The sequence below is a fragment of the Muntiacus reevesi genome, chromosome 4 (assembly GCF_963930625.1).
Source record: "Muntiacus reevesi chromosome 4, mMunRee1.1, whole genome shotgun sequence".
NCBI lineage: Eukaryota > Metazoa > Chordata > Mammalia > Artiodactyla > Cervidae > Muntiacus > Muntiacus reevesi.
In genome coordinates this window covers 106,102,763-106,122,593 of record NC_089252.1, presented here as the reverse complement: position 1 = coordinate 106,122,593, position 19,831 = coordinate 106,102,763, and the positions used below count along the sequence as shown (strand labels likewise).

At 54.6% G+C, this 19,831-nt stretch overlaps 1 protein-coding gene across 4 annotated transcripts; it reads left to right on the top strand.

The window, feature by feature from the left end:
* Positions 1 to 3,885: 3,885 nt before the first annotated feature.
* Positions 3,886 to 18,080, top strand: ITIH3 (inter-alpha-trypsin inhibitor heavy chain 3). 4 transcript variants are annotated; one of them, XM_065935341.1, is made up of 22 exons: positions 3,886 to 3,978; positions 4,639 to 4,659; positions 5,631 to 5,797; positions 5,887 to 5,991; positions 6,255 to 6,417; positions 7,241 to 7,354; positions 8,386 to 8,511; positions 8,815 to 8,931; positions 9,133 to 9,301; positions 9,910 to 10,035; positions 10,300 to 10,481; positions 12,223 to 12,408; positions 12,566 to 12,705; positions 13,387 to 13,541; positions 14,163 to 14,180; positions 15,202 to 15,225; positions 15,457 to 15,492; positions 15,648 to 15,761; positions 16,269 to 16,473; positions 17,160 to 17,332; positions 17,524 to 17,635; positions 17,951 to 18,080. In XM_065935341.1, exons 1-22 carry the CDS (start codon positions 3,886 to 3,888, stop codon positions 18,078 to 18,080), a joined length of 2,676 nt encoding a protein of 891 aa, XP_065791413.1. The 4 variants fall into 4 exon arrangements, with proteins under 4 accessions (XP_065791413.1, XP_065791414.1, XP_065791411.1 ...); XM_065935342.1 differs by lacking the exons at positions 14,163 to 14,180; positions 15,202 to 15,225; XM_065935339.1 differs by lacking the exons at positions 14,163 to 14,180; positions 15,202 to 15,225 and having other exon boundaries at positions 13,387 to 13,554; positions 15,461 to 15,492.
* The last annotated feature ends 1,751 nt before the right edge of the window (positions 18,081 to 19,831 follow it).

Sequence of the window (19,831 nt, the reverse complement as noted above, 5' to 3'; positions counted from 1 at the left end):
CATTCCAGTCCATTTTAGTTCGCTGATTCTTAAAACGTCGATGTTCACTCTTGCCATCTCCTGTTTGACCACTTCCAATTTTCCTTGATTCGTGGACCTAACAATATTGCAGGTTCCTATGCAATATTGCTCTTTACAGCATCAGAATTTATTTCCATCACCAGTCACATCCACAACTGGGTGTTGTTTTTGTTTTGGCTCTGTCTCTTCATTCTTTTTTTTTTTTTTTAATTTTTTAAAATTATTTTTATTATGCCAGGTCTTAGTTGCTGCACACAGAGTCTTTAGTTGCAGCATGTGGGATCTAGTTCCCTGACCAGGGATCAAACCTGTGACCCTCGCATTGGGAGCACATAGTCTTAGCCACTGAACCACCAGGGAAGTCCCCTCTTCATTCTTTTTGGAGTTATTTCTCCACTGATCTCCAGTAGCATATTGGGCACCTACCAACCTGGGGAGTTCATCTTCCAGTGTCCTATCTTTTTGCCTTTTCATACTGTTCATGGGGTTCTCAAGACCAGAATACTGAAGTGGTTTGCCATTCCCTTCTCCAATGGACCATATTTCCACCATGACCTGTCTGTCTTGGGTGGCCCTACACAACATGGCTCATAGTTTCATTGAGTTAGACAAGGCTGTGGTCCATGTGATCAGATTGGTTAGTTTACTGTGACTATGGTTTTCATTCTGTCTGTCCTCTGGTAGAGAAGGATAAGAGGCTTATGGAAGCTTCCTGATGGGAGAGACTGACTCAGGGGGAAACTAGGTCTTGGTCTGATGGGCAGGGCCATGCTCAGTAAATCTTAAATCCAATTTTCTGTTGACGGGCGGGGCTGTGTTCCCTCTTTGTTGTTTTATCTGAGGCCAAGCTATGGTGGAGGTAATGAAGATAATGGCGACCTCCTTCAAAAGGTCCCATGCACGCACTGCTGCATTCAGTGTCCCCAACTCCACAGCAGGCCACCGCCGACCCACGCCTCCACCAGAGGCTCCTGGACACTAACGGGCAAGTCTGGGTCAGTCTCTTGTGTGGTCACTGCTCCTTTCTCCTGGGTCCTGGTGTGCACAGGGTTTTGTTTGTGCCCTCCAAGACTCTGTTTCCCCAGTCCTGTGTAAGCTCTGATGGCTCTATGGTGGGGTTAATGGTAACCTCCTCCAAGAGGGCTTATGCCAGACCCAGGTCTACTGTGCCCAGAGCCCTGCCCCTGCAGCAGTCCACTGCTGACCCGTACCCCACAGGAGACACGCAAACACAGTTCTGTCTTAGTCTCTGTCGGGTCTCTGTGTCCTGGTGCGCCCAAGGTTTGTTTGAACCCTCTGAGCATCTCTGGTGGGTATGGGGTCTGATTCTAAATGCAGTTTCATGATTTCACCCCTCCTACCATCTTGCTGAGATGTCTCCTTTGCCCTTGGAAGTGGGGTATCTCCTCAAAGTCGCTCCAGCACCACGCGGTCACCACTCCAGATCTAGATCTTTCTAAGTATTACTTAACATGAGCACGTGAAAAAAAAAAATGAAATATAATATATGAACTTGGAGTCCTGAAGAAGTCCTGCCAGGAACTAGAGGCTCACTCACAGCAGTCAGGGCCTCAGGAAGCAGTTCCCAGGCCTCCACCCTCCACTGGATTTCCCAACTGGGGGTTGACACTTCTAGGAGCAGGCAAATCTCCCCAAAGCAGAGACAGCCACTGCCCAGAAGCTCTGACTTCATGAATAGCAGCCCACTGACTCTTCACAATGGGGCCTGGAATGACCCCTTCAGAATGTCTTCCTGGCTTTGTCTGGGGGCCCAGTTGAAATGTGATGTTACAGGGTGTGGGGAGATGAACTTGTAATTTGGGGAGCCACTGGCCCTTCTGGCGAAGTGTGATGGGCCTCTATTCCCTCCTTTCTCGAGCATTTTTGCTTTTCTGGATTCTCTCTGGTTCCTGCCCCAAATGAGGGCTCAGATTGGTAGCACAGAGGCCCAGGGACAAAGAGCCCTGAGGGACAGCCTGTGGAGGTTCAGAGCCCTAGTCCACTGTCTGGAGTATTCTGGGCTTCTTGAGGGAGGGCCATGGCCTGCCAGCTGGCTGGTCACCCTGAGCAAAGCCCTGCCTAACTAGGGCCTCTTTTTCCCATCCTGTAAAGAAGAAATAGGGTGAACCTGAAGATGTCTTAGATTCCATTTAATTCCAAATTCTCTCTGATGACTCTGGGTCCCTCAAGTCCCCAGCTGTCCCTCAAAGACCTCTTGAGCAACCTCAGAATTTCCTATTATGAGTTGTTTCTCTCACAAAGCTCTAAGTATTGAGGGATGAGGTATGAGGCAGGCATGAGGTGGGGCTGCTGAGCAATGCTGGCAGGACAAGAGTTCTGCCACAGCCACCGGGCCTAGTGGTCAGTAACTGCAGACACTGAAGGTGATCGCATGAACCATGTGGAAGGGCCCTTCTTCTCTCTGTTCCCAGGTGTCAGCCCAGAGCTGGGTGCCTGCTGGTAGTAGGGGTCACTATAAGAATTCAAGAGGCCGGAGGAGAGCAGGGACCCCCAGCTGGGCATCAACGATTCCCTTTGTTGATCTACCATCATTTTTCTAAGTTGGCAACTTTCTGTCATTGCTTCTGTGGCTGCTGCCACTTCCAGTCACTAGTCCCCTCTTTCCATGTGGCTTCTGCTGCCTCCTAGCTTCTGTTTTCTCACTCCATTTCTCTGTCCCTGGCAGTCAACTCTCTCTGTACATATCACAGTCAAGTGAAGTCTTGGCTTTCAGTCAAGACCATAGTCTGATCCATACATGAGCTATCCTGTGCCTAGGCATCCTCATTAACTCCATTTAGTAGTGGCCAAGTTGGAGGGTCACCAGGTCATTTTGTTCAGAAAAGTATGACCGGCACATTATGGCCACTCTGGAAGGTCTAGGGGCTGGCAGGGCTCTGGGATGGCCCAGAAGGACCCAGCCCCCACTGGGAGGCAATAAGACCCTGCCTCTGAGGCTGCTGTGGTCCTAGAAACCAGAACTTCAGCCTCGCTGGGGACTTCTGGGAGAAAGATCCTCCAATGGGCCAAGGGCAGCTGAGTTCCTAGTCAGACTGAGAACACAGGGAGGAACGCAACACACGGCCTAGTCTTCCAGGTGCTCAGAGTCTAGAGACAGTGATCAGATCCAAACATGCGAACCTCAACCAAACGTTAACAGTAGAATGTAGGCCCTTTGGGAGCTTGGAGCCTGGAGCAGGGCTGTCTGTGCTCAGCTAGGGGACAAAAGAGGAAGAAGAAATTTGGAGGGACATGGACTGGCAGAGAGAAGACATGTGAGGTACAGAGAAGCGGAAGGTGAGAAGAGTTACCTTCAGAAAGCAACTTGGAGCTGGATCACAGGACTCGGGGACTGTCTTTCCCAAGGGGCCACAGAAACCAGAGGATAATGAGGAAGGAGTCAGCCATGGAGATCCTAGTCTCAGGGTGTCAAGTCTGGTTTTGGGCCCGGGCTGCCTGGAGAAGGGAGGGGAGGTAACTGATCCAGAAGGCCAGACCAGAGGCCGTGCCTGTGATGTGGCGACGATGCTGAGATGCCTTTCGCTTTAAATGTGAGTCCATATTCCATCATCATCACACCCTCCCAGGGGGTCTCTGGGCCCGTTTGTCAATGCAATGCTTCTGGCTTCCCCAGGGGCCTCCATGTCCCGTGGCCGCTGGGTGTGAAGTCTAACACTGTGGATGATACCCACCGGGTTACCTTGGTACAGGTAGATCCAGGCCCATCACTCCACCCACGCCCAGCTTCCCGGGGGAACCTCCCGCCTCCTGCTCCTCCCACCCCGATGCAGGTCGATGACCCAACTTGGGAAAACATCAGGCTTGCTCATATAAGGAGCCCAGGCCAGGCCAGCATGCTCAGCAATGGCGTTGACTCGGTGGCCCTGCCTCATCTTGACCCTGCTCTCCGGCTTGGCAGTCTCTGGCTTCCCTAGAAACCCATCCCGGCTGCTTGGGGTAAGTCTGCCCCTTCTTCACCAACAGGCAAGCAGGGGGGCCACGCTGGGTGGTCCTCTGTAGAATGAGGAGGAGGCAGAGGCTGGGCAGTGAGCTGCAAGGAACAGGGCAGGGTGTGGGGGGACCCGGGCCCCAGACCTGCTGTCAAATCTGATGAGACAGCTTCCCCAAGGGAGCTTAAATTTCCAGGGCCTCTGTTTGCTGACCTGTCAGGTGGGTGATGCACCGCTATCAGATCACCTCCCTGAGGGGCTCTGAGGTTCATATATAGACAAGGGGAGAGGCCTCTAGGAATGGCCAGGCTGAGCTGCATGGGGTACAGTGGTGGTGGGGTCTGGAGGAGTCTTGGGGGGCCTGGGGCCTAGGGAGGGGCAGAGTGAGTCGGGGTATATGGTGCAGGGGGAGAGCACTGACTTCGGTCCTCCCTGACATGCTCCCCTAGACCTCCCCCCTGGCCCTCAGTTTCCCCATCTACTCAGAGCCCTTCCTACTCTGACATGTGGCTCTGGTTGGGTCCTCTGTCCAGAGGCCCCTCAAGGTGCGTGTGTGTGTTGGGGGAGGTGGTCACTGCTGAACCTTGGCCTCAGCCCAGAGCCTCTACTCAGGCCACAGTAGCCTTGGCCTTGCCCCAATGCCTGTGTTTATCTTTGTTTTTTCCAGAAACGGAGCCTCCCGGAAGGGGTGAGAACTTTCACAAGAGATGGGGCAGGGCAGAGTTGGTTGCCCAACAGCGGAAGAAGTGGGCCACAAGGGAAGGTCCCTCCAGCTGGCAAACCCCCTCATGGCCCCCTGCCCTGGCAGACCCCCGCTGCCTCCAGAGCCCTGGGAGAGAGCTTCAGCGAACCATGCCCCTTGGACTTGCTGATGCAATAGAGGACCACCCCTCCACGGGTCCTTCTTCCCACAAACACTTAATGAGCATTTGTCAGACCCCATGCATGGGGCAGGAGACACACAGTGAATGACCCTGTGATGCCTTCACGAAGCATCTTTATATCCATGTTCAATCCAGATGTTTCTCTAGAACATCCCTTGGTCCATCGTCCCATTGGAGAGAGGGTGTTGGGGGGCACGAAGGCCCTCCCAATGCATTGCCCTAGGTGCAGGAAATAAGGGCCTGTTTGGGAGACAGAACCGGGCAGCTACCGGACACAGGGAGCAGACTGGAGTGTGTGTGGACATGCTCTTTCTAAGCTAAGCTCTGGAAGATGAGCGGGAAGAGCTAGGAGCCAGCATGGCAGGGGCACAGACTGAGCAGAGGAGGCAGGACCTGCCCAGAGGCCCCCAGAGCCATGGGGAAGGCTGTCCTGGGGGTGGTAGGGAGAATAGAAGGGCTTTAAACAGGAGAAGGACAGGTCAGATTTGAGTTTTTACACCATCTCACTGGCTACAGCTGCATGTAAACCAGATTATAGAGCTAAGGAGGCAGAGTGGCCATCACAACAGTGGTGGCCAGTCACAGGCAGCGACCAAAGATAACTGTCCAGGCTTCTGACGTGTGTGACTGGGAGATTGGACGGGCCACTTACCAGGCAGGAGCTTTGAAGCCTACAAAGGGGAGCTTGAAGGGGAGCAGCCAGGAGGAGGTCCTGGTTTCCAGGGACCTCAGGCTAGCTGGTCACCGTCCACTGACAGACTGTTCCTCTCCGCAGGCGGTCGACGGCATCGAAGTCTACAGCACCAAGGTCAACTGCAAGGTGACCTCCCGCTTCGCTCACAATGTCGTCACCACCAGGGCCGTCAACCACGCAAACACTGCCAAGGAGGTGTCCTTCGACGTGGAGCTGCCCAAGACCGCCTTTATCACCAACTTCACCTTGTGGGTGTCACCACAGCTTCTGGCTCTGGGTGGGGAGGGGAGTCTGGCTCAGCCTGAGCCACCCTTTCCCCAACTCTCTATCTCTGCAGGACCATCGATGGCGTTACCTACCCTGGGAACATCAAGGAGAAGGAAGTTGCCAAGAAGCAGTATGAGAAGGCTGTGTCCCAGGGCAAGACAGCCGGCCTGGTCAAGTAAGTGTGGACCCTCAGGCCTTGGCGAGAATGTCAGGGCTGTGAGGGCCCTCAGAGACACTAACAAGAGAACAGCAGCTGTAATTATTACATGGCAAAATGTGCTATAATTCTTACAACATTATCTTACTTTGAAGTTGAGGCAACCGAGGCTCAGCCTGGGTAGGGGGCTCCCCCAGGGGGAAGGGACTGGAAACCAAAGGCCCAGGAAGCAGGGAGTTGTGCACTTTCTGGGGCAGTCACTGTTTATCATCCCCCTTCAGGGCCTCTGGGAGGAAGCTGGAGAAATTCACGGTCTCAGTCAATGTGGCTGCAGGCAGCAAGGTCACTTTTGAGCTAACCTACGAGGAGCTGCTCAAGAGGCATAAGGGCAAGTACGAGATGTACCTCAAGGTCCAGCCCAAGCAACTGGTCAAGCACTTTGAGGTAATTGGCTACTCGCTTGCAGCGCCTGAGGGTTTGGGGTGCCAGGAAGGGCCCTGGGTAGAGCCCACAGCAGGAGTGTAGGAGCCCAGGCCCCAGCACCCGGCCATGGAGGTGTGGGGGAATTACAGCGGTGCTGCCCACAGCACCTGGGCCCAAGGGAGGAGGCCAGGCTGCACCTGGGCAATCCAGGTTGGGTGCTGGGTCCTTGAGGGCAACATCACCAAGTGTCTCTGTAATGCTGGTAACTGGTTACTTGGGCATTTTTACCTACATCAGAGTGCAAAGCCAAAGGAAATGCTTTTAGTGGTAGACTCTGGGGCACCATATGGCAGAGAGGGGAAGAACTTTGGGGTCAGAATGCTGCTGCTGCTAAGTCACTTCAGTCATGTCCGACTCTGTGCGACCCCACAGACGGCAGCCCACCAGGCTCCCCCGTCCCTGGAATTCTCCAGGCAAGAATACTGGAGTGGGTTGCCATTTCCTTCTCCAATGTGTGAAAGTGAAAAGTGAAAGTGAAGTCTCTCAGTTGTGTCCGACTCTTAGCGACCCCATGGACCGTAGCCTACCAGGCTCCTCCATCCGTGGGATTTTCCAGGCAAGAGTACTGGAGTGGGGCGCCAGTGCCTTCTCCGTGGGGTCAGAGTACCCAGCTGCAAACCCATGTAGTCATCTTCCTGCTGGGAGGCAGCAGGCTTGGCTGTCACAGAGTTGTCCTAGCGGCTGGTCCCTGCACCACACTGACCCATCTCCTCACCCTTGTTGTCCTGGAGGCTGGGCTCAGCACCTTCACTAGGTGACATCTCCTGACACTTGGTCATTTCAGATCACGGCAGACATCTTTGAGCCTCAGGGCATCAGTACCCTGGATGCTGAAGCCTCGTTCATCACCAATGACCTCTTGGGCAGCGCCCTCACCAAGTCCTTCTCAGGGAAAAAGGTGGTATAGATGCCTCTGGGGCCTGGGGGGAGGGAGCAGGGGCAGGAACATTGAGTCTAGCAAAGTGAGTCTGAAACTGGGGGTTTGACAGATGCAAGGTAGAGAGGGGAGAGAGAGAGAGAGAGAGAGAGTGTGTGTGTGTGTGTGTGTGTGTGTGTGTGTAGGTATGAGGCAGGGATCAGGGAGAAGGAGAAGTCTGCAACCTCCCCTTTCTCCTAGGCCACCTGGGTCAGCAGTGAGGATGCTGGAGGCAGGGGGCTGCTTGCTGGTGATGATCTGCCAGAGGAACTGGGGTCTCAACTGCACTGGGGAGGGGACAGGGAAACCATTTATAAAGCCTGATCCCATTTCACTTTGGGAAAGTAGGCAGGGCAGGCTACTGGTCCCTGTTTTACAGAGAAGGAGACAGAGACCTGAGGGAGTTTTTCAGATCTGACTCCACTCGAGTGGTGAAAGAAGAAAGGGAAATTCATTCTTGGTGCTCGGGGTTGGCTCTGGACCCCAAGGTTCCCAGCAATTCCAGGAATCTTGCTGATCATGGGTAGTGGATGAATACATGTTTACAAGGACAGCAAACCTCAGTCAGGACTCCCAGGGTGAGGCTGGAGCAGCACACACTCAGAGGGCTGCTGACCTCTTCAGGCAGTGTCCCCGCCCAGGGCCCCCTCCTCACTCTCTACTCTGCCCCTTCCTTGCTCCTCTTGACAAAAAGCACACAGTATCACCCAATGTGAAGTTCCTTTTCATGGTGCAGAACTCTCCTCCCTATGTGGCTTCCAGGTACAGGCAGAGCTAAGGGACTTGTGAGGCCCAGTGAACCAGGAGAGTGAAAGCCTGGCTCAGATAAGGCCTCTACCCTCCAAGGTGCTCCTGATCTCCGAGGGGGAGAGAGGTGCTCAGGAAGGCCAGAGCTCCCCAGAGGGTGGCAGGACTCAGGCACTTTGCTGAGTGCCCAGGGCAGCCCCAGGCTGAGGTTTGCAGAGGGCAGGCCCTGCCCAAGCTGAGAGAGGCCCTCCATCACCCTCCCTCAGGGCCATGTGTCCTTCAAACCCAGCTTGGACCAACAGCGTTCCTGCCCAACCTGCACGGACTCCCTCCTCAAAGGAGATTTCATCATCACCTATGATGTGAACAGAGAGTCTCCCGCCAATGTGCAAGTAGGTACCTGCCAACTGGCTCTGCCAGCCTGATCCATCCCCTGCCTTGCTCTGGTGAGGGCTGATGTGTGGAGGGGCTGCAGCTTCGTCTGGTAAAACCACCTTGATCTTCAGCCCAAGCATGAGGTTCCTGCAAGGCATGGGGACCACAGGCAGACCAGAGCCTTGGTGTGGTGCCCCCTGGAGGCGGAGACAGGACATCTTTATTTGGGGCTGCTAAAAGTCTGGGTTCTATTTGCAAAGGTAGCCAATGTGAGGTTGCTGAAGGGCCACTGGTCTCCAGTCTCTCTCTCCCGTTTTCAGATCGTCAATGGCTACTTTGTGCACTTCTTTGCACCTCAAGGCCTTCCGGTGGTGCCCAAGAGCGTGGTCTTCGTGATTGACGTCAGCGGCTCCATGCACGGTCGGAAAATGGAGCAGGTGCTCTCCTTGGTGCAAGAGTGGGTGACGGATGGGAGACACGGGGAGTTTTTTTTAAAGTGGATGAAGCTAATATTCCAGTGAAAGAGAAGGAAGGAGGGCAGGATTTTTAAAAGACACAAAGCATCTGCCTCTTTTCCTGAAGACAGCAGGGGCCCGGGCCAGGAACACATCTTGTCTGCTTGTCTTCCTCCTTCCCAGACAAAGGATGCCCTCCTCAAAATTCTGGAGGATGTCAAAGAGGATGACTACTTGAATTTCATCCTGTTCAGTGGAGATGTGACCACTTGGAAAGACAGTTTAGTTCAAGCCACTCCTGAGAACATCCAGGAAGCCCGGAAATTTGTGATGGATATTCATGATCAAGGAAGTAAGAACAGAGGGGAGGGAGCTACATCCTGCCGTTCCTCTCTGCCTGAGTGGCCTGTTTCCCTCCTGCCTTGGTGGCAGAGATTCTGCTGGTCTGGGCCCTGCAGATCCAAGCTGCGGGTAGAGGTGGGATGGGGAGTCCTCAGGCTTGACATTGCGGTGTCTTCTCTGTGGTCTAGGGAAACCCATTTCTTTCTAACCTGTAATCCCCACAAGGTAATGCCAGCATTACCCAATAAGGTAATGCCACAGAGAACTCTTATCCATGGCAGTTTCATATGAAAGATGACAAGTGATGTCTATACTGCTCCCCACTCCTCCCTGTGAGAGGGCTGGCGGTCCATTTGACTGTTCTCCAATCACAATGTGTTCTTACAGTCACCATGTGCATCTATCCTTCCAGCAGCCCTGAGAGGCTGGTCCTCTTACTCATTTGAAAGATTAAGTCATCCATCCATCACTCACTGAGTCATCCAGTCAATATTTACTGAGTACCACTGCGCACAGGCAGGCAGTGTCTTTGGGCGCGTGAGCAGGGACTGTTGTCTCGACTGCCTCCCCCAGCACCCTGAGGATATCCTCTCACGGTGCCATCTGTCTGTGTGCCAGTGACCAACATCAACGACGCTCTGCTGAGGGGCATCAGTATGCTGAACAAGGCCCGGGAGGAGCATACAGTCCCAGAGAGGAGCACCTCCATTATCATCATGCTGACCGACGGGGACGCCAATGTGGGTGAGGCGGCGTGTGTGGCTCTGGCTGCCGCTCCTGGCTCTATAGCCAGCGTGCTGCATGACCTTGGGCAGCTCTCCCCAGGGTCCCCTGTGATCTGTGAGCCCCTGAAGGGCTCTGCCCGCCCCAACGTCTGCTCAATGAGGGCTTGTAGTAGCCATGACTCTGCCAGCTCTGCACAGGCAGGGGTCAGATCTCTGCAGACAGAGCTGGTCCAGACAGTCGCTGGGGCTGGGGCTGCAGCGTAAATACCTCCTTATCCCACAGGTGAAAGCAGACCTGAAAAAATCCAAGAGAATGTGCGGAATGCCATTGATGGCAAGTTCCCCTTGTATAACCTGGGCTTTGGCAACAATCTGAATTATAACTTCCTGGAAAATATGGCCCTGGAGAACCATGGGATTGCCCGGCGCATTTATGAGGATTCCGATGCCAACTTGCAGTTGCAGGTGTGCCTTGCCTCACATACCTCTGGGAATGGGGAGCTCCCTACTTCCTCAAGAAACTGTTCCACTGTGTGACAATTCGTTATTAGAAAGAACTTCCTCAAAAAAAAAAAAAAAAGAAAGAAAGAACTTCCTCTCGGGTTGAAATCTATCTCTGGTCACCTCTTACCCATCAGTCCAGGTTCTGATTTTGTCCACAGGCTGCACAGAACAGACCTGCTTCTTCTGTAGGACTGTCATATCAGATACAAGTCCTCCAGTTAAATAGGAACTTCTCATGAACAGTGAATAACTTTTTAGCAAGCATGCTCCAAACACTGAACAGGACACTGTACTTAGTTTGCTGTGCTGTTCTAAGTCGCTTCAGTCATGTCTAACTCTGTGTGACACTATGGACTCCAGCCCACCAGGCTCCTCTGTCCATGGGATTCTCCAGGAAGGAATACTGGAGGGGGTTGCCACACCCTACTCCAGGGGATCTTCCTGACCCAGGGATTAAACCCATGTCTCTTATGTCTCCTGCATTGGCAGGAGGGTTCTTTACCACTAGTGCCATCTAAGAAGCCCCTAAACTACATTTAGTTTGCTAGTGCTGCCTTAACAAATAACCATACCTGGGCGGCTTCCACAGGCCACTGTTAGTGTTAGTTGCTCAGTCAAGTCCAACTCTTTATGACCCCACGGGTTATAGCCTGTCAGGGTTCTCTGTCCATGGAATTCTCCAGGCAAGAATACTGGAGTGGGTTGCCATTCCCTTCTCCAGGGGATCTTCCTGACCCAGGGATCGAAGTTGGATCTCCTGTATTTCAGGCGGATTCTTTACCATCTGAGCCATCAGGGAAGCCCTACCTGGCTTCCACAGCAGACATTTATTGTCTCACATGTCTAGAGGCTGGAAGTCCAAGATCAAGGTGCTGGCAGGGTTGGTTCCTTTTGAGAGCTGGGAGGGAAGGCTCTACTCTAGGCCTCTCTCCTTGGCCTGTTGATGGCCATTTTCTCCTTGTATATCTTCATATCATTTTCTCTGTGGGCATGTCTGCCTCTGGATCCAAATTTCCCTCTTTCAAGGACACCAGTCATACTGAATTGGAGTCCATCCTAAACAACTCATTTTAACTTGATCTCTGTAAAGAGCTTTTCTCCAAATTTAAGGTCATGTCCTGAAGTACGGGAGTAAGGATTTTCACCTGTGTATTTTGGGGTTTCAAAATGTGCCCCATGACAGCTGCACTTATCCTAAAAAGCAACCTGTCATTTTCCTGTTATTCAAATATAACTCATGACTTACATTTTCATTTGCTAAATCAACTAACCCTCTCCTCCCCAGCACAGGCAGGTGCTTCTTCACCTCTGCAGTGGAACCCCCAGCCTTCCTCCTGTTAGTCTCCAGGTCTCCGTGCTCTCACTCCACGTCAACTTCTCTAGTCAGCCTCCAACCTTTCTCTTCTCCTTTTTACTTTCATTCCAACAAACCAACATTTCTCGAATCCTATGTGCCAAGAACTCTGTCCTTTCCTTTTCTATGCTTCCCCGTCTCTAATTGGGATGGGGAGGCGTTGAGGAGGAGTGCCCCCAAACTGAAGGACACAGTCAGGACCAGGTGGAAGTGGAGGTCAGGAGCTGGACTGGCCCAGCTTGAGAGATCCAACCACCTGCAGAGGCACCAGAAGGAACCAGCCCACCCTGTCCTCTCCCTGCCCGCCCTGGTGGCCTGAGATGATCAGGGCCCCCATCTGAACTCTAGGGCTTCTATGAGGAGGTGGCCAACCCACTGCTGACAAGCGTGGAGGTGGAGTACCCTCAGAATGCCATCCTGGACCTCACCCAGAACAGTTACCAGCACTTCTATGATGGCTCTGAGATTGTGGTAGCGGGGCGCCTGGCAGACGAGGACATGAACAGCTTTAAGGCAGATGTGAAAGGCCACGGGGTAAGCTGAGCTGGGGACCTTCTTGTGCGCTGGGGGTGGGGGACCTACCAGTGGGGGCTCCAGCCTCCTGGCTGACGGCCCAGCAGAAGCAGCCTCTGAACCAGGCCCACCTGGCTCCAGGCCACTAGCCTCTTGCCTCCTTCTACCCCCGTCCCAGGCCATCAACGACCTGACCTTCACTGAGGAGGTGGACATGAAGGAGATGGAGAAGGCCCTGCAGGAGCGGGAATACATTTTTGGGGACTACATTGAGCGGCTCTGGGCCTACCTCACCATCGAGCAGCTGCTGGACAAGCGGTGACCCTGGCCCACCCCTCACACAGCGAGGCCCTGCCCTGACCCCCAGCTCTGCTCCAGCACCTGCCTGTGCACCCCACCCCCTCCGCCCACCCCGTGCTGGCTATGCTCCAGGAGAGCCCAAGAGGAGGGAACTTTCACCTTGGGAAGTGCACCTCCACGCCCACTGCAGCTGCCCAATTCTCCTTTTGGCTAGGCCCCCATGGCTTGTTTTCCTGGAACAGAGAGGGTCTGTGATGCAGGACTCAGGCAGGGGCCTGGGAACATCTTGAGGGCAGGGATAAGCCTCGGCATCCTGTCCGCTATACCCAGCATGGGCCTACAGAGACGCTAAGGAGGAACATAACCAAAGGCTGAGACCCCAGCCCTCAGCCCCAGGGGGCAGAGCTCGGCCATGTGAGGGGGCTGTGTCAGCCTTCTGTTGGGCAGGATTGGCTGGGAAAGATGCTGGCACTCAGCATGTGAACACCATGATGACCGACTGGCTGTGGCCATGTCGAGCCCCTTGTAACTTTCACCTGGAGAAACAAGCCTGGAGAGGAATCAGGGCATGTCCATCTGTCCCAGGGAGCTGATGAAACCGTTTTCTCTGACTGCTAGTGGGCTCCATCCTAGGGGACACCCACTGGGAGAGGTGGAGGGGGTCTTGGGCTGACCCTCCCTCCCTGCCTGTCCCCACAGCAAGAATGCCCGGGGTGAGGAGAAGGAGAATCTCACAGCCCAGGCCTTGGAGCTGTCCCTCAAGTACCACTTTGTGACTCCGCTGACCTCCATGGTGGTGACCAAGCCTGAGGACAACGAGAACCAGACAGCCATTGCCAACAAGCCCGGGGAAGGTAGGCACAAACGGTGGGGGGCCACAACTTGGATGCCTCCTTCCAGGCCCCTGACCCTGGGTGCCCTGAAGAGAAGTGGGCCTGCTGAGAAAGGCAGGTCTAGGAGGTATCAGAGGAAAACTGGCCAAGGACCCGGGAGGGTGTTATAGAGGGAGGGAAGCCATTAGTGTGAACAGTAGAATGTAGGCATGAATAGGAAGAGCCTTGAAGTCTCTAAAGGGGGCAGGGTGTCCAGGGTCATTTCTGGGAAAGGGACTGAGGCTGCAGCATGGAAGGGTTCAGTTAGATAAGACAAAGCACTTCCGACCTAAAAGTTCTGCCTGGAGCCAGCACCTGGGGATTGTGAGAGGAAGAGGCCATGAGAGCTGGAGGCTGGGACCAGGCCTGGTCAACCAGACCCCACGAGCACAGTGTCCTGAGGGCCCCTGCAGTTGGCACTGGGAGATATGAGAGGCAAAGAGCCAGTCTGGGCCAGGCCTCTGCCTCCAGGAGCTCCTGGTTCCTGTTGGGGCAGGCATGGCCCAGGCATGGCTGGCCGGCCAGGCAGTGAGCAGTCACAAGGGCCCTGACATGGAGGTTCTGTGGCCTCTAACTCCGTGGTCTCCTCTTCCTTCCTTGCAGGGCCTCTGGATACAGAAGGTGAGCTTCAGCCAGCGGCTGGTGACTTTCCCAGGAGGAGATCAAGAGAGGACCAAAGAGGCCTTTCCTCCACCACCCAGGAAGGGGCCGCCAGGACACCTGAGCTCAGCTCCCAGCTCTCCTGCCAACTCACGGGGGGCCGGGGCGGGGCTCTGTTCACTCTGAGCCTCAGGGTTCTCATCAGCTGACAAACGGGGGCTTCCCCTGCCCATGGAGGGACAATTGGGATGAAAGTGTTCTGTGACCTGCAAAAATGAGTAACTCAGTTAGTTACTCAGTAACCCCACAGCAAAGCTTTGAGGAAGGCCTCTACAGTTCCCATTTTACAGAAAGGAGACTGAGGCACGGGGAAGTTAAGTTCCTTTGCTCAAGGACTCGTTCAGCAGGGGGCCCAGCCAGGACTTTGCCAGCCTCATTCTGGCACCTGCTCTGGAGTTCACAGCACTCTGCGCTTGTCTCATTATGGAACTGGAACCTCGTCCCCACACCATCAGGCAGGACCTCCCCAGCCCCTACCAGCCTTCCTTGTCTCTATCCACACGGGCTGTCCTAACCAAGCAGTATATTTTGACTGGGTCACGGCTCTGCCCTCTGAACAGCCCTGTGAGATGTAGTCACTGGTGCACGTGTGTGTGTGGGTGCGTGTCGGTGCATGTTTTGCTACTGAGGACAACAGTCACCTGCGAGCCTCATTCTACTCCAGCCTCGGGACTGTAGTTCAGGGGTGGCAGACAGAATTGCTCATGACAGAGACACTGATGACCTAATGGCTTGCATTTTAGCCACTTGGAAGTGCCGTCCCCCTGCATTAACATTATGCCCCTACTACCACCAGCCCTAGTAGGGATTCCCTGGGGGCATCCAATTTCTGAAGCCTAAACTTAGGGGGTCACATTCCCACCTCTGTCAGCATTGGGGCCCCACTGGGGGCAGCAGCCCCAAGACAGGCACAAGGCCTGGGGTTCGGGGGAGGGAACCCCCTAGACCTTGCTCACACCTGCCCTTTGGCTTCTTTTTTCAGTGATCCCCTCCATGGCTTACCTGAGTGAGTATGTGCCAGCTGCCACAGAGCGCGGCCCTGCATCGTTCCCCTCGGGAATCTTTCCTGAATCAGCTCTCTGGAACAGGCAGATGGTTGGGGGGGTCCTAAGGAGATGGGGGGAGGTTAAGAGCATTAGGGAGCCTGAAGGTGAGGGGCATGAACCAAACTCTGGGTGGGGGTGTTGGTGCCTCCCCTGGCCTGTTTGTTTAGCTCGGCCCTCTCTTTCGTCCACAGCCAGCTACCAGGTTCCCAAGACACCCTACTACTACGGTGAGTTTCCCAGCTCCCCCAGGTCGAGGCTCTGGGCCTAGGGCTGAGCACCTCCTGCCTGTCTAGGAGCCCATCCCATGGGACTGGGAGGCAAGGGGAGGTCCCTGGGACCGTGAGCGATCCCGAGAGCCAGCCTCTTCTCTATGTGTTCTCAGTGGATGGGGATCCCCACTTCATCATCCAAGTTCCAGAGAAGGACGATGCCATCTGCTTCAATATTGATGAAGACCCAGGCACAGTGCTGCGCCTCATTCAGGACCCTGTCACAGGTGGGGGCCACGGACTGGGGCCAGGGCCTCTTCCTGATAAGGCCTGGAGCCCCCAGGGTGGACTGATGGACCGGGCTCACTCTGCCCCAAATGCACCCATCTTCAAAGGTAGATTCCATCCTATAGGGATTTCAGATTCCATCCAGAGCCACAGGCTCACCTCATCTCCCCAGGGCCAGGGGTAATGGGGAGACGGTTAGAGTTAAGGGCTGCCTGAGTCTATGGGCAGGACTCACCCTGGGCCTGAGGAATAGTGTTCCTCTTAACAACACTCCCTGGCCCAGACAAGGGGCAGATCCACAATGTGGGCCCTCGGCCACCAGTGTGACCCCAGTATGTCTAGGAACAGGTAGGGCTGGCTCTCAAATCCTGCTCTCTCAACTGAGAGACCTGGGTCCCCCACTGTGTTCTCCCTCGGGAGGTCTGGCTGAAGGCGAAGCTGTGAGCCTAGAAGACCAGTCTGGACTTAGGTCTTGCTGGTCTCTCGCTGCCCCGCCCATCTGGCAGGCCTCACAGTTAACGGGCAGATCATTGGTGAGAAGACAGGCAGCTTAGGCTCCCAGGCCAGAAGGACTTACTTTGGCAAACTGGGCATTGCCAGCGCTCGAATGGACTTCCAGATTGAGGTGACACCGGAGAAGATCACCCTGTGGAATGGGGACGCACCAAGCACGTTCAGCTGGCTGGACACGGTCATGATCACACAGGATGGGTAAAGCCCTGCTGCTGGGTCTCTGAGGGGTGATGGAGTGCGAGGCTCTTGGGGGAATTTGAACAAATCCCAGAAGATCCACAGGGTTAACAGGAAAGACCAGTGGCCTCAGCCCCCACTCTGGGAAAGGTTCAACATGGTGGCCCCCAGCCCACCCCCTGGGCTCCCCACCAAAGGCAGACAGACAGGTGGCCAGACAGTTCATAGGACAACTTGAGGGAAGGGCTGTGTGGACAAAAGCATTAGGTGGACCTGGCAGGCTGATGATGACAAAGATCCCTGTGTGCATCATCTCTGGCTGAGCTCTCTTGTTCTCAAACTCCTCTGCCTCTCCTGCATCTTCAGATCACCCCCAAGCTGGGTGGGCAGGGCTACAGTGTTAGTCCCATGGAGGTTCAGAGAGGGGCAGAACCTACCCAACGTCACACAGGCAGTCCAGTGGCCTAGCTGGGGCTTGATCCCGGGGCTCCAGATCCCCAGGACAGCCCCTCGTCTGCTGATGGAGTAGCAGGGACCCACTCAGTGCAGGGTGTAGTCAATGTGCGTAAGCGTCTTCTCTCCAACACCCCTGACAGTTTCTGGAGTCTGTGTGCTCTCAGATGTCACGTTTCCTGCTCTGCCCTTGATTCAGACGCCTGGTTATCATGGCCACTGGGCCCCACTGCTTACCTTTTCTTCTCTTCTAGGCTATCTGTAATGATCAACAGGAAGAAGAACATGGTGGTCTCCTTTGGAGATGGGGTTACTTTTGTGGTTGTCCTGCATCAGGTGTGGAAGAAAGAGCCTGCCCACCATGACTTCCTCGGCTTCTACGTGGTGGACAGTCGTGGGATGTCAGCACAGACACATGGGCTGCTGGGTATGAAATGTTCAAGCTTCAGGCTGTTCGGGCCACATGGTGGAGGGAAAAAGCCACGTGAAAGGGCCTCCTAGTCACCCTGGACCCACCACTCAACACCCCACCCAGCCTTTGTATCAATCCTGGAAGGCCAGTGGCCTTGTCACGTATGGCAGAGGAAGGGTTGACAGTGTGAATGTTTTTATTCCTAGGACAATTCTTCCACCCCTTTGATTTTCAAGTGTCTGATGTCCACCCAGGCTCTGACCCCACGAAGCCAGATGCCACAATGGTGGTGAAGAACCATCAGCTGACAGTCACCAGGTGAGGGGACCCTGCTGATGTCCTCAGACTGCCTGGTATGAGATAGGAGGGAAGAGCTCTCTCTACCCATGCACATCAGCCTGGCTGGCTCTTGTCTTCCGTGGGATACCCTTGTTTCCCTCTGGGCTCTTGGCTCCCTCTAATCAGGAAAAAGCCAAATCTGGCCCCCTAGAAGGAGTAACCACATGACCTCATTCTTGACCAGAGTCTGGACTCCTAGAATTGGCAACTTCACACCCCCTTTCAACTTTAGATCCATGAACGCAGCCGTCTTGCCCACCCCGTACATCACAGCCTTTCTCTCCTTTCTTTCAGGGGCTCCCAGAAGGACTACAGGAAGGATATTGGCGTCGGCAGGAATGTTGCCTGCTGGTTTGTCCACAACAATGGGCAAGGGCTGATCGACGGCATTCACAGAGACTACATTGTCCCCAACCTGTTCTGAGTTGACGTGCCAACTCCTGCTGAGATGGCCGGCCCAGCCTGCCTGGCATCTGGAACAGAGGCACAGAGTGGGGCCCGATGAAAGGCTGTGACAATAAAGGCCAAGGAGGAACTGGACTGCCCCCAGCCTCTGCCTGCCTCCATCAGCCCCTGCTCCAGGGGACAGTCAGCTCGAAGGAAGGGTTGGCTGCTAGGAAGGCAACTTCCTGGGCCTCTCCATCAATGTGGCTGGTTGGGGGCCGGGGGGGAGGTTACTAGAGGAGTAAAACACAGGACAGTGGGGGAAGGAAAAAAATAATTGATTCCAAAACAAAGGGCCTCTGAGAAGTCGGGAAGGACTGACTGCCTTTCAGAGTTTAGGAAGGATGAAGCAAAAGTCAAGGGTCCTGGGCTCAGGAGCTCTTGTCAGGGCTGAAGCTCGTTCTATGATACAGGAGCAGAGATGCTCCAAGGTAGATTCAGCCTGCCACTAATTGCATCATCCATCTCTCCACTCTCTGATCATCTCACCATCCATCCACTGGCTCATCCACCTGCCCACCCCTCCACAACCCATCCATTCAGCAGCTAAACCCAACATTCTGGGCTAGGATCTGGGGACACACAGCTTAGTAACTCAGATCCTGTTTGCATGGGTGCTCCAGTTTTTCTTCAGCTTCACTGGGGATCCCTGGGATCCTCCAATCACTCCTTATGGTGACCACCTGTTGCCGCACCCTATAAGTTCTGGGTGGAATGGGGGTCAGGCAGAGCTTCTTAGAGAAGCAGTTCTGTGGACTGTCAGCCTGGGCAAGCCTCTCCCACCTGAGCAACAGCACACTTCTCTCTCTGGCTTTCCTGCTCCCAGAGAGAGCTTTTTTTACAGAGCAGGACTGGTCATCACTTGCTGCCTGAAACCCTAAAAATGATGTCTCCCACCCAGGATTCTTGGGACAAAGACAAAAATCCTCCCTGTCGTCCCTCCAGCTTCATCAGCCCTGCACACCAGGGGTTTCCTTTCAGTCTGTCTTCCAGACACACAGACTGCTTTCAGTTCTGCAAACATAATTCCTCCTTCTCCAGACCCTCAGCTCTTGCTGTTCTTGCTGCCTGAGGGGTGGAGGGCATGCAGGGTGGAGGGTACCCCGCTGAAGGAAGAGGTGCGGCCAAGCAGGGGACGCGGTAAGACTGGAGGAGGTTGCAGTCAGGTTGGGAAGGGTCTCTAATGCCAGTGGGGCTGGCTGGGGTGGGGTCTGGCTGTGGGTGACCAGGAAGTTCGGCTGCTTCCCACTCCAGGGGTCCTTCTGTCTGAGCCGGAACACGGCTGCCCAGGGCCCACCTGGGCCTGGGGGCTTGGAGTGGGCATTGGGGAGGGCAACACAGGGAGAAATATCTATCCTCAGAGGAGCCCCCCAGGCACTGTCACTGCTCTGGTGAGAGGGTGACATGAGACACAGCTCCAGACTGAATGTAGCAGAGGCCTGGGCTGGGCTGGCAGAAAGGGCCCAGGCCTGGAATGGGACACCCTGAAGTGGGCAGACCCTACCACCCATTCAGTCCCAAATTGGCTGAGGAGCCATGAAGCTTTAAACCAGTTATTTTGAGGTCAGTATTCACATCTGTGAAATGGGAATAAGGGTCCTGTCAGATGGAGCGTGTAAAGAGGCATCAGCATGGTGGCTTCTGGTCCTCCTGAGACGCCTATTTTTGTCCTGCTGCTCCCATAGATGAACAAGTCCAGAGGGTTGGAAGAAAGGCAGGAAGACCTCCCCT

Bases quoted from the DNA above. Each gene is read 5' to 3' on its own strand.
- ITIH3 (XM_065935341.1), top strand. From the start codon at position 3,886: ATGGCGTTGACTCGGTGGCCCTGCCTCATCTTGACCCTGCTCTCCGGC. The intron at 5,798-5,886 runs GTGGGTGTCACC...CTATCTCTGCAG, and splicing joins TTTATCACCAACTTCACCTT to GACCATCGATGGCGTTACCT. The intron at 17,636-17,950 runs GTGAGGGGACCC...CCTTTCTTTCAG, and splicing joins CATCAGCTGACAGTCACCAG to GGGCTCCCAGAAGGACTACA.